The sequence below is a fragment of the Ahaetulla prasina genome, chromosome 2 (genome assembly GCF_028640845.1).
Source record: "Ahaetulla prasina isolate Xishuangbanna chromosome 2, ASM2864084v1, whole genome shotgun sequence".
In the NCBI taxonomy this organism is placed as follows: Eukaryota; Metazoa; Chordata; class Lepidosauria; order Squamata; family Colubridae; genus Ahaetulla; species Ahaetulla prasina.
This window is the reverse complement of record NC_080540.1, coordinates 231085549-231098821: the sequence shown is the minus strand read 5'-3', so window position 1 is coordinate 231098821 and position 13273 is coordinate 231085549. Positions and strand designations below refer to the sequence as shown.

At 41.6% G+C, this 13273-nt stretch overlaps 1 protein-coding gene across 1 annotated transcript in view; it reads right to left on the bottom strand.

The window, feature by feature from the left end:
• The window catches only part of TMC1 (transmembrane channel like 1), a 61457-nt gene extending 49879 nt beyond the window's left edge, over positions 1-11578 (bottom strand). Inside the window, exons 1-3 of the mRNA XM_058169648.1 lie at positions 11535-11578; positions 1566-1616; positions 373-685 (exon numbers count right to left, since the gene is read on the bottom strand). Coding sequence (XP_058025631.1) covers positions 373-685; positions 1566-1616; positions 11535-11574 — 404 coding nt within the window. The 5' untranslated portion in view covers positions 11575-11578. The remainder of the gene's footprint in view (positions 1-372; positions 686-1565; positions 1617-11534) is intronic.
• Positions 11579-13273: the final 1695 nt, after the last annotated feature.

The window sequence follows — 13273 nt, the reverse complement described above, 5'->3', positions numbered from 1 at the left end:
CCCATCACCAATCTCTTTCCACTTATGACTTTATGACTGTAACTTTGTTGCTGACAATCCTTATGATTTATATTGATATATTAACCATCAATTGTGTTGTAAATGTTGTACCTTGATGAACGTATCTTTTCTTTTGTGTACACTGAGAGCATATGCACCAAGACAAATTCCTTGTGTGTCCAATCACACTTGGCCAATAAAATTCAATTCAATTCAAGTCTAGTCTAGTCTAGTCTAGTCTAGTCTAGTCTAGTCTAGTCTAGTCTAGTCTAGTCTAGTCTAGTCTAGTCTAGTCTATACGAGAAAGAAGAACCCAGAAAAAAACAGAAGCAGAAACAACACCACCAAGTACAATTAAAAAGAAAAGAGTACCTTGATCCTTTTTTCTTATTGTCTTGGTTTTTCTTTTTCTTCTTGTCCTTCTTCTTGTCCTTGCTTTTTTTGTCCTCATCCTCTTCATCGTCACTATCTTCCCTGGACTCATCCCTAATCTTCTGATTTTCTCTGTTCTTCCTGGTCTTGTGGGCTTCCCCCTCGGATTCACTGCCTTCATTCCCATCTTTCCTCCGACGTCTCCTGTATCTTCTCCTGCGTTCTGCAGCCGTCTCTTCTTCATCCTCATCCTCTTCCTCGGTTTCATTTTTCTTTCTTTTTGATGCTTTTTTCTTTTGTTCAGACTGTTCTTCTTCATAGAAAGAGAGAAACACTCAGCTTAGTCAGCACAAAAGGAACCTGGTCTCCCTTCTGTCCTTCATCCCAGATGTAATTATTATTTTCACAGTACAATCTCGTTCCATGAATGCATTGTTTGGTAGACATTCGTAATACAATGGTTGAAATATAGCTCTCACAATTTCAAGAGTAATTATTTTCTGAGAACTCAGTTTTATTGCCACATATTTTAAACTACAGCATTTCAGTCTGAAATTAGATACTATTGCCAAAATAGCAAATTCTTCATAATTGTGTTAGACCGACTAAGCTAATATTTTTCTCTAGAAGGATTTACATGAATTCAGTGCTCAACTGCATCAAACGGTGCAAAGCACTGGATATTTAGGGATATCTAAAGTATGACTCTGATGACTTTGTTCCCAAACTAAGCAATACATTCTGAATTTACTCAAAACATGATCACTACTATAAACGCTGAAAGCGCCTATAATGTTTAGAAATGATTCTCTTCATTCTCTGCCTTCTTCCCACAATACAGTGACTCACAAGCTACCCAACTGCATTTTAGTTAGGGAGCAGTGAGAACCCAACCCATGTTTATGCTCAATACGTCTTGCAAATCCAAAAAATTAAAATAAAATTAAGTAGCAGATACAGCAGCAGAAATCACAGTGTAAGCTATCTTCCAACATGCTGATAAACTCAAATACTATTTCAGCCTTGTCCAACCAAGAAGCTATCCAAATATGTTGCACTACAAATCCTAATATTCCCCAGCCAGGATTACTGGAGTTGATGACACCTTTAGCATCAACTCATATGTGAGGTTCAAAGAAGGCTGTGTCTAGAGCTGAAGAAGTTCTCCACAATGTAGGTTTTAGAGTAGTTACCTTCTTCACTTTCAATAGAATTGTCTTCCTCATTGTGCCCTTCAATATCCACTGTGGAGAAAAAGCAGATATTGTACACTGTGAAAACTGGGTGATCGGTGACATCTTTTTGAAAGAAGAGGATCAATTTCACACATATTAATTGTTATGTACACCTATGAGTTTAGAAGTGGTTTAATTGTGAGCAGAAGATGGGATCAGTAAAATAGGACATGTCAAGATCATTCACAAGAAAGATATATATTGGAATGGGGAAAGTGGATTGATTATGTTCAAAATAAATATCAGACTAAAAAGTATTAAATAGCTTATGAATGAATAGAAAGTAATAATTGTATCTGTATATATTTTTATTTTGTGCATGGGAAAAGGGAGTTATGGTTCTATGGGAGGGATCGAAGTTTATGAATAGTTAGCGTAATTTAGCTTATGATTGTTAGATGTTATACCCTGTATTTTGCTCTGGGAAGTCCGGGGGGTGAAAGGGGTGGAGGGGAGAGGGTGGGGGTGGAGGGAGGAGGAGGGCATGTATTTGTTAAAAATTTTGTAAAACTTTTTAATAAAAAAAAAAGTAAAATAGGACATGTTCACTTTTACTGGAAAAGTAAAGGGGCCGGTTTAGCTCACGCTGGTAAAAGCCTGTTATTAAGAACACAGTAGCCTGCAATTACTGCAGGTTCGAGCCCGGCCCAAGGTTGACTCAGCCTTCCATCCTTTATAAGGTAGGTAAAATGAGGACCCAGATTGTTGGGGGGGCAATAAGTTGACTTTGTAAAAATATACAAATAGAATGAGACTATTGCCTTATACACTGTAAGCCGCCCTGAGTCTTCGGAGAAGGGCGGGGTATAAATGTAAAAAAAAAAAAAAATGCCCCATCCATTCCATGGATCAGAGATCAATAAAAGTGGTGAAGAACTGAAACAAGACACTTCAACTGAAGTCCCACTGAGGACGTCACATAGCCTGGTGATGAAACATTCGGAAGCTAAACAGCAAGTTCAGAGAACAAACCACCACCGACAGATACAAGTTTCCCAGTCAATCATAGAAGGCTCGCCTTTCTTTTTTGACCAAAAAGCCATAGTCAACCCATAGATCAGGGACTACAGCTATTCCATAGGGCTGGGTCAGGGCTAGAGTAAAGTAGGAAAGATACCCTGTTTCACTGGGTGACCTGAATTCTTCCCCATAATGACGTGGTTTAGCCTAGAGCAACTTTAAGACTCGTGGACTTCAACTCCCAGAATTCCCCAGCCTACATAGCAACAGCAGCAGCAAATTCTGGCTGCTGAAGTCCACAGGTCTTAAAGTTGCCAAGGTTGATCATGCGGTCTAGAAGGAAGGGATGCCCAGTGAAGTGGCCTCCTCTCTTACTATCCTCATCACTCTGCTAGTGATGACAGAAGTGGGGAGAAAAGGCTCTTTGTCCATTAGGTCTCTGATTCGTGAATCAGCTGGGGATTGGAGAGTAATTGATGCAGTGAAAATTCCAGTGTAAAGAATTGAACCTTCCAGAGTCAAGAGCAAAATAATACTGGGAACCAGTGCCCGGGAACCAGCAGGGAGGCCCCCTACCTCCAGCAATCTAAAGCAGCCAATAGGAGCTGGGTCCCTGATTATGTCATGAGGACATTACTGTCAAAGTGTTGTAGATCAAGCGTTGTAGATCAGGAGCTTTTGCCAGAAGAAGAGAGAAAGCACTGTTTCTGACTATAGCTTTGCAGTCCACCTGATTGAGTTAAAGTTGTGTTTTCCCTCTCTTTTAAGGTCCTTGGAAGTTCAACACTGGAGGAGTGAGGTCAAAAGTGTTAAGAATTGAACTTATTCCAACCATAGGTTGGTTTCTATGCATTTTTAGGAATTTTGTTTCTGAGCTGATTTTTTTAATTATCCTTCCTGTCATAAAAAAAGAAGTGGGAATAGTTCAACACCAAGGATGTTACATGCTGTATTTTGTCTGATCTGGAGAACTAATCTGTGTTCAGTGGTGAGACTGAGCAAATAACAAACTATTATGAAAAAGCTTAACAAAGAGAATATAGTCCAAAAGCCCTACTGAGATCCAAAGAGATTTACAAGCCCTGAACCAAGCATAAAGCCACAAAGCAGAATCAGATCAGATCTTTTCCACAACCAATGAGGGAAGAGTGAACTCCAAGACAGATAGAATGTTTCCTGCTAATAGATAACAAAGGAATATTTGGTTGAGGAGAGGGAATGATCCTCATGCCAACTCCAAGACTAACAAAAAACTTTCCCACAGAAGATGCAGAAAGAAGCAGCTCAAGAAGGTCTCATCCCCAAACCCTCAAAACTTTAACCTAAGACTGTCTACAGTTGGTCTTACCCCATTCCTAAGAGGTCTGTAAAGGGCATGCATAAGAGCACCAGCGTGCCTCCTGTCCCTGTCCTAATGTTCCTTTTAACTGTATTCATTTTATGTATTCAATTCATGCTTATACTTATATATATTATCTAATTTGTACTCGACAAAATAAATAAATAAATTTTTAAAAAGGTCTCCGATAGGTTCAGAATGTCCAAGAAATGCTGAAGTCACACCAAGAAGGCTCCGACTCAACCCATCCAAGACGGAGTGGCTGTGGATGCCGGCGTCCCGGCACAGTCAGCTTACTCCATGGCTGATTGTGGGGTGTGAATCATTAGCCCCCAGGGAATCGGTGCGCAATTTAGCCGTTCTCCTGGATGCACGGCTGTCTTTAGAAGACCATTTGACAGCCGCCACCAGGGGAGCTTTTCATCAGGTTCGCCTGATTCGCCAATTGCGCTCTTTTCTGGACCGGGACTGGTTATGCACGGTCACTCATGCCCTCGTCACTTCCCGTCTGGATTACTGCAATGCTCTTTACATGGGGCTCCCCTTGAGGAGCACCCGGAGGTTCCAACTGGTACAGAATGCGGCCGTGCGGGGGATTGAGGGAGCCTCTCGTAGCTCCCATGTAACACCTCTCCTGCGCAGGCTGCATTGGTTGCTGGTGGTCTTCCGGGTGCGCTTCAAGGTGTTGGTTATCACCTTTAAAGCGCTCCATGGCATTGGACCGGGATACTTACGGGACCGCCTGCTGCCAACAGTTATCTCCCATTGTCCGATACATCCAGTGCGCGCTCACAGGGAGGGCCTTCTTAGGGTGCCGTCGGCTAGGCAATGTCGGCGTTCTCTGTCGGGGCCCCGGCTTTATGGAATGAGCTGCCGGTAGGACTCTGTCTTCTCCCTGATCTCCAGACCTTTAAACGCGAGCTCAATCAGGCCAGCAAAATCAATCAGGCCAGCCCCGCTTTTTCACCAAGCGGGGCTGGCCTGATTGATTTTAGTATGGGGGGTTTTAATGGGTTTTAATAGGGTTTTAATAGGGTTTTAGTTTTTGATAAAATTTTAGCTAATATTTTAAGTATACAGCAGTCAAATTAGATTTTTAAATTGGTTATAGTATTTTAATTTGTTTAGGATTTCTGTCGTTTTATTGGCTGTAGTCTTCGGAGAAGGGCGGTATAAAAATATGAATAAATAAATAAATAAGAAGAAACAGAATTTCCTGCACCAATGACTCAGGAAGAGAGAAGATTCAATGCAGAAAGCCCATGGGTCCAAGGTCAGTGGAGAAAGAGATGATGGATTGCAGGAAGATATTTGAGGAATCAGTGAGAACTGTGATGCTCAGAGAATGAATGGGGAAGAAGCAGAAGGATTCCCAGTTCTGTCCTTAAGGAAACTCCTGATCACATTAAGATTCCTCAGTTGCAAAGGAGAAAGAGATTGAATCATTCTTTGTGATTTTGAGTGGGTGGCAATGTACCCAGCTACTGAGTGGCTCATCGGACTCTCAGTCGGACTGGAAAAGCCATAAGAAATTAAATTTAAATTGGATCAAAAAAAAAACAACTACAGAGGGAAAGGGGTACACCTTCTCTTCCTCAAAGCTGCAATCCACACCCAATTCCAGCACCAACCCATGGCTGCAGTTAACAATAACAGCGGAGCCCAACCATTCCATTGGCATTGACTTTGGCACTCAGATTATTTTAGTTGCGCACGTGCAGATTCATATTTTTCTAATAAAATTTAAGGTGTCTACATTCTTTCAATCATACTATGTTCCATTGCTTTCCCTTTGCTCATCAACTGAAAGAAACCTAGCCCCCCTGAAAAATGCAACGGTGCGCATTTTCGTTAGTTAAAACAAAGGTTTGATTTAACAGCATCCTTGCTATTTTGTTAAACCAAGAGTGGAAGGAATGATACAAATCATGCTGCTGTAAAAAAACAGAGCCACATTTTCTAAATTTGACAGCTGAATAAGAGAGAGGGGGGAGGAGGGAGGGAGGGAGGGAGGGAGAGATGCATACATATATTGTGTGCATATAAAGCAGAACTTCTTTCTAGAAAGTCAGTAATATATCGGCCCTTTGGGAGGGAGGATGGGTGAAACTTGGCTATACACTTGTTGGAAGCAGTCATTGGTCTCCCTTATAGACAATTAAAGTCTTCACAGTGTTTCGCAACCTTGGCAACTTTATGATGTGTGGACTTCAACTCCCAGGATTCCCCAGGCAGCATGCTGCTATAGAGGGATGAGGACAAACACTTTTCAAAAAAAAAAATTCTCTGCTGGAATTATTATAATTATCTGTTATTAGCAAGAATGCATTCGCTGGTTGTTCCAGAAGGACAATTCTCTTGGAAGTACTATATTGTAAAACTAATGGAATGGCTGCACAATGGGTTTGAATGAATTCAAGCTTGAGGTTTATGATATGTTGTCTTCCACGTGCAATTCAAGGTGTTGGTGATCACCTTTAAAGCGCTCCATGGCATAGGACCAGATTACTTACGGGACCGCCTACTGCTGCCAATAGCCTCCCATCGACCTGTGCGCTCCCACAGGAAGGGTCTCCTCGGGGTGCTGTCAGCTAAACAATGTCGGCTGGCGGCCCCCAGGGGAAGAGCCTTCTCTGTTGGGGCACCTACCCTATGGAACGAACTGCCTCTGGGGCTACGCCTTCTTCCTGAACTCCGGGCCTTTAAGCGCGAGCTCAAGACTTTTTTGTTTCAATGAGCAGGGTTGGCCTAAGAGTAATTTTTAATTGAGTGGTTTTATTTCTTGTTATTTTAATATTCGGCCTTATGGTTTCAGATTTTTAAATTTCAAATATTGTTTTTTAATTTTTGTATATGTCTTTTTAACTTGGCTGTAAACCGCCCTGAGTCTTCGGAGAAGGGCGGTATAGAAATGTAAATAATAAATAAATAAATAAATAAATATGTATTGCAACATACACTCAGGCAGTGGGTTCACCTACATATCTCTCTCCATGTTGAGTCCTTGATGCTCTGAGCTTGGTTGTTTGCTTGCAGATGTTGCATTACCCATCTAGGTAACCTCATCAATGCAAATTTGTTCTCTGTTTATATATAGTAGCTTACCCTGCCAGTTTTGGTGGAAGGTGGTTTTTTTCCTTGACAGTTCTTTGATTAGAATATCATTCATCATTTCTCGTTCCTCCCATTTAAAAAAAGATACTTCCAAACCTCTCCTTCTTCTATCATTTAAAAAAAACTAATCAAAGAGCAACCGACAGAGAGACTTATTATTTTAATGGCTCAAGAAGACAGTTGTAGGCTATAATGTTCTCATAAACCAGCACTGCAGTTGTGATGGACAGTGATGAGTAGAGATTACTGACATTTCTCTCCTCCCAAAGGTGAAGGGGAGAAGGAAAGAAAAGGACTTGTGGACTTCAACTCCCAGAATTCCCCAGCCACCATGGGTGTCTCAGCATGGCTGGCTGAGGAATTCTGGGAGTTAAAGTTCACAAGTCTTAAAATTGCTAAGTTTGGAGACTCCTGCTCTAGCCCATTCTCGACAAATGTACTAACTAAGGATGCTCAAAGTTCTGAAGAAGAAACTGGATCAGTAGATGTTCCCAAATCTTGTACAAATCAAATTGGTATGAATGTTCACAAGGCAAGGTTAGTATCTACCAATGGACTGAGGGGAGTTGTTTTTGTTAGGCGACATGATATCAGTATCCTTGGGGAAAGACTAATTGCCACTGCTATGTGTATTACTTCTGCTACTAAATTTATTAAGGGTTTTAGATATGGGGCAGAGTGCATTGGGGACAATTTGCCAAGATCCAGCTGAAACATGGAGCTAATTCTGAGCCAGCTGTCAAGGAAACAAGGCAAAAGCTAAAGCAGATAAAGTTCTGTTCCAAGGACAAGATTACGGTCTATCTTTCTCTTTGAATTTGGTGAGTAAAATATATAGGAAAGTAAATTCCATTGAACCCAGTACATATGCAAATTTGCTACGTCTCCTCCCTCATTGCGTCGGCAGATAACCGCCCGGCTGCCCTGTTTCGGGCTACTCGCTCTCTCCTTCAACAGGGAGAGCGGGATGACCCGTTGCAGGGACGTGCTGAGGAGTTTAGTGGTTATCTATACGACAAAATCGTTCAGCTTCGGGACGGCCTGGACCAAAATTGGGTAGATCCAGGTGGGATGTCAGAGAGCCGTCTTGTTGAGACTATTTGGGATGAGTTTGACCCTGTGGCTCCCGAGGACATGGACAGGTTGCTGGGTAGGTTGAACGCCACCACATGTTTACTGGACCCGTGTCCCTCCTGGTTGGTGCTGGCCGCACAGGAGGTGACACGAGGCTGGCTCCAGGGGATTACGAATGCTTCTTTGTTGGAGGGGGTCTTTCCGGCCGCCTTGAAGGAGGCGGTGGTGAGGCCTCTCCTCAAGAAGCCTTCCCTGGACCCAGCTGTTTTAGGTAATTATCGTCCGGTCTCCAACCTTCGCTTCGCGGCGAAGGTTGTAGAGAGTGTGGTGGCATGTCAGCTACCCCAGTACCTGGAGGAAACCGTCTATCTAGACCCGTTCCAGTCCGGTTTTCGGCCCGGTTACAGCACTGAGACGGCTTTGGTCGCGTTGGTGGATGATCTCTGGAGGGCCAGGATAGGGGTTATTCCTCTGCCTTGGTCCTATTAGACCTCTCAGCGGCTTTTGATACCATCGACCATGGTATCCTGCTGCACCGTTGGAGGGATTGGGAGTGGGAGGCACCGTTATCGGTGGTTCTCCTCCTATCTCTCCGATCGGTCGCAGACGGTGTTGACGGGGCAGAGGTCGGCCCCGAGACGCCTCACTTGTGGGTGCCTCAGGGTCGATTCTCTCGCCTCTTGTTCAACATCTATATGAAGCCGCTGGGTGAGATCATCAGTGGTTTCGTGTGAGGTACCAGCTGTACGCTGATGACACTCAGCTGTACTTTTCCACACCGGACCACCCCAACGGTTATCGAGGTGTTGTCCCGGTGTCTGGAAGCCGACGGGTCTGGATGGGGAGAAACAGGCTCAAGCTCAATCCTCCAAGACGGAGTGGCTGTGGATGCCGGCATCCCGCATAGTCAGCTGCAGCCGGCTGACTGTTGGGGCGAGTCATTGGCCCCAATGGAGAGGGTGCGCAACTTGGGCGCCCTCCTGATGGACGGCTGTCTTTGAAGACCATTTGACGGCCGCTCCAGGAGAGCTTTTACCAGGTTCGCCTGGTTCGCCAGTTGCGCCTTTCTAGACCGGGATGCCCTATGCACGGTCACTCATGCTCTCGTGACATCTCGCCTGGATTACTGCAATGTTTCTACATGGGGCTCCCTTGAGGAGCACCCGAGACTCCAGGTAGTTCAGAATGCGGCTGCTGGTGATAGAGGGAGCCCTCGTGGCTCCCATGTAACACCTCTCCTGCGCAGACTGCACTGGCTGCCTGTGGCCTTCCGGTGCGCTTCAAGGTTTTGGTAATGATCTTCAAAGCGCCCATGGCATAGGGCCGGGCTACTTACGGGACCGCCTGCTGCCACCGAATGCCTCTCACCGACCCGCGCCTCACAGAGAGGGACTCTCAGGGTGCCGTCGGCCAGGCAGTGCCGACTGGCGACACCCAGGGAAGGGCCTTTTCTGTGGGGCCCCCACCTCTGGAACGAGCTTCCCCAGGACTTCGCCAACTTCCTGACCTTCAACCTTCCGCGAGCTTAAGACACATCTATTTATCTGCGCAGGACTGGACTAGAATTTTAAATTTTTAAATGTTTAAATTTTAAATTTGGTTTTAAATGGGTTTTATTATTTATATCTCTATTTTAAATATTCGGCCTATGTAATAAGTTTTTTAAATTAATGTTTTACCTTGTATATATATATGTTTTTTTATATTGCTGTAAACCGCCCTGAGTCCCTAGGGAGATAGGGCGGTATAAAAGTGTGAATAATAAATAAATAAATAAATAAATAAATAAATCATAATAAGCACGCTTGGTGTTATAGTCAGTTAGTCTCAGATATTTCACAGTTGCAATAAACATTCTGAATTTCAGTTAATGAAGACAAGCCCAGTGTGCTGTTTACCAAAAAAATAAAAGTGAAAAATTAGAGAGAGAGAAGAAGAGAAATTCATCTGAGGAATGTGAATGTTATTCTAGACTTTTTAATTAAATTGACTTTTGGCACAAAGTTTTTCTGATCCTAAAAATCACTGACATTTGTATAAAATGAGCCCATGTTTCAGAAAGAAGAGAATCCAGTACTGAAACAAGAAAATTCAGAACCACACTTCCCCACAATTTATTTTTGGAATTAGCTACATAACATTTGCATGACAAAGTATATGTTTTCCTTCAAAGAAATAATTATTATCTAATGTAGTATGAACCGATGTTAATTTGAATTATCTTTTTTGTTATTTTATTGCTTTGTATTTTTGAAAAAATATAAGATAACACAATTGAAAGAATCAAGTACAAGTGATGAAATATGACTGGATAAACAAAAAATCTAAAAAAGCAAAAGAAATTGTAAAACATTTCATATCCATTTTCTGTTGAATGTTGAGTTAAAAATGCTTGGTTAACACAGTTGAAATCCTTAAAAGAAACTATAGGTTTTACACAATACATTAAATCAGTTCAATAAATTCTAAATCAAATTCTAAACCCCAAATTTTAGATGTGACACAATTCTCTATATAAGATTATAATCCAAGAATGGTTCCCAATGAGAACTAAATTCTATGATGTGTCTATTTATTTTTTAAATACAGTTATTCTAAACATTGAGGAAAGTCCCACAATTTACTTATCTAGACTACCAAAGGGGAAATCAAAGAACTTTTCCAATAAAAGATATATAAAACCTTACAGCCATTAACATATACAATTTAATTTGGTGTATTTTGAAGGGATATACAGTTTAGTAAAATTTAGTCAAGACATCTTAGGTTGCAACGGGATGACAATTTTCCAAATTTCCTCCATTCTACATTAAATTATTTTCCAATACTGTTTAATGTTACAGCAGATATGATTTATATTAACCATTCACAGAGTGGAAAACGATGTGATTAAAATGTATTTTTTCCCCCAGAAAGGGTACATCTTCTTTTCTATAGTAGGCAAAATCCTGATCCCAACTAGCATAATTAATTTACATGAACAATTTCCTAGAAAACCAACATGTAATACTGTAAAACCATATGACTTGCAGAAGAAAAATACCCTGCTGATGTTAGCATGCTGGAAAAACTAACACTTCTCCCCATCTCATGATTGCCAAATTGCGTTGTTGTAATACAATATATACAAAGTCATGCCTGTACTGAGACTTCAAGCTGAGCCCAAACTGTGTTTTTTTACTTTCTTCTCCTCTCTTAGATGAAACAGCTGCAGATGCAAAACAAGGAACAGCCATGTAGTTTTCATAAGCAAGGAGTGAGACCACCAGAATGAAAAGAGAAAGCCAAAAGCCATACGGCCAAAGTAAGCTTCAGAGGCAAAGCAAGTTCTCTCAAAGAGACCTGGTATCAAAAAGGAGTTTCCCATATAACCTGCCTCAGACGAGGATTACGCACCTAAAGACTGCGGGAATAAGATGTATAATTAAAATTGTCATTACCATTACTTGGGGAGGCCGTTGGCTTCTCACGTCTAGGCATGGTGACTGTATTTCACAAGAGTGGTTGAGCTGCTGCCTGCATTGGCAATGATCAGGATAAGTAGCTCAAGATAAAGTGTCTCGCATATCAACATAGTTTTGTCTGCCAGTGAAAGGGTCCTACTGCAATTTCATTCTCTGAAATTGAAGACGGGACTAATTTCCCTGGTCATTCATTTTTCATGAAAGTTTAGTTTATCATTTAAGGGCGGCATAAAAGGGTCAAGAGAGTTGAAGGGTTTCTCTCACCTTGTTTCTTTCCCACTCCCCTCAAACAGAATGAGAATACTACTTCTGCTACAGTAGGAAAGTTTCTAGAAGTTGGCATGGAAAGGCGTAGCAGAATTTGCACAAAAGAAGAATCAGAGGAACTCTTGAAGGCATTTCCTCACTAATATCATGTAGTGTCTTCCAGTCATTGTTGTGCCAAAATAAGAATCCAGTAATTAGACAGGCTTTGTATCACTAGCTGGATGATACTATAAAGACATTGTAAGTCACTAGTGGTACAAGAATGACACTGAATAAGTTAGAACAGTGTTTCTCAACTTGTGGTCTGCAGACTTCTCGGGGGCGGGGGGGGACGACATGATATCATCACAGGAGATCCATGGAAGTTTGAAGAAATATTATGATTTGAATCTTGAATTAAGTCTTGGTGGTCTGTGGCCGTGGTCTGTGGCCACAAAAGGTATTTAAAGGGGGTCCCTGGTGATGAAAAGCTTGAGAACCACTGAGCTAGAAGATCATTCCTTATAATGATCTTTTTTAATAGACTATATCTAGTCCAGCATAATGTCATCAATGCAGTTGTTCTGCACGTGCATAAAGATCAAAACAGGATTCCAGGTCAGTGAAAGAGCAGATATTCCCACATCCATATACAGTATAATGAGTTAAAAAGAGCTGTCGATGGAATTGTTTTCCTAAGATGCAGTGATGTTATCTTAATTTGGTGGCTCTCCAAAGGTACTGACATTGCAATCCAGAATTCCCAGCTGGTAGCACATCTGTCGGGTTCTGAAAGGCTGCTTGGGGAATGCCACCAGACAAGGTAGACAATATGGCAAAGATGCACAAATGTGTGGCTGCACTACAATTCTCAGATCTCTCAGCCATACTGGCAAAGCTGTTTAGAGTCATCTGCTACCAACATCTAGAGGATTACATATTCCCAATCCAGCAGTACTCAGAGACAACAGCCTGACTCAATATAAAACAGTTGACTGAGTTTCATTCCCCCTAGACCAGACTGGCAGTTTTGTATTCTTCCAGAGAGGTTCAGAGCAAAGCCAGTGTATTCATGAAGCTGATCATGATTTAACTAGGACAACACATTTAAAGTTCCTAAGTAACCTACACAAGCATATTGAAACAGCAAAAAAGCCAAGTAAAATCAGAGTTTTGTTTGATTCATTTTGATTTTGCCAAAATAAACCTTTTTTTTCCCACAGGAAAGAAAAAAAATCCTTAACAAATAGCAAGCATTAATAAAGGCAGGATATAAAAAATGAATAAATAAATAAATAGCAAAACTAAAAGATCAATCTGTTAAGGAAAAATATATTTTGAATGCTAAAGTCTTAAAAAAATAGACTAGTATATATTAGCAACAAAAATTAGCAAAAAAAAGATCCATTTTCACTAGAATTTGATAGGATACTAAATACAGTGTCAATCATCTTTATTTTATGCTGATG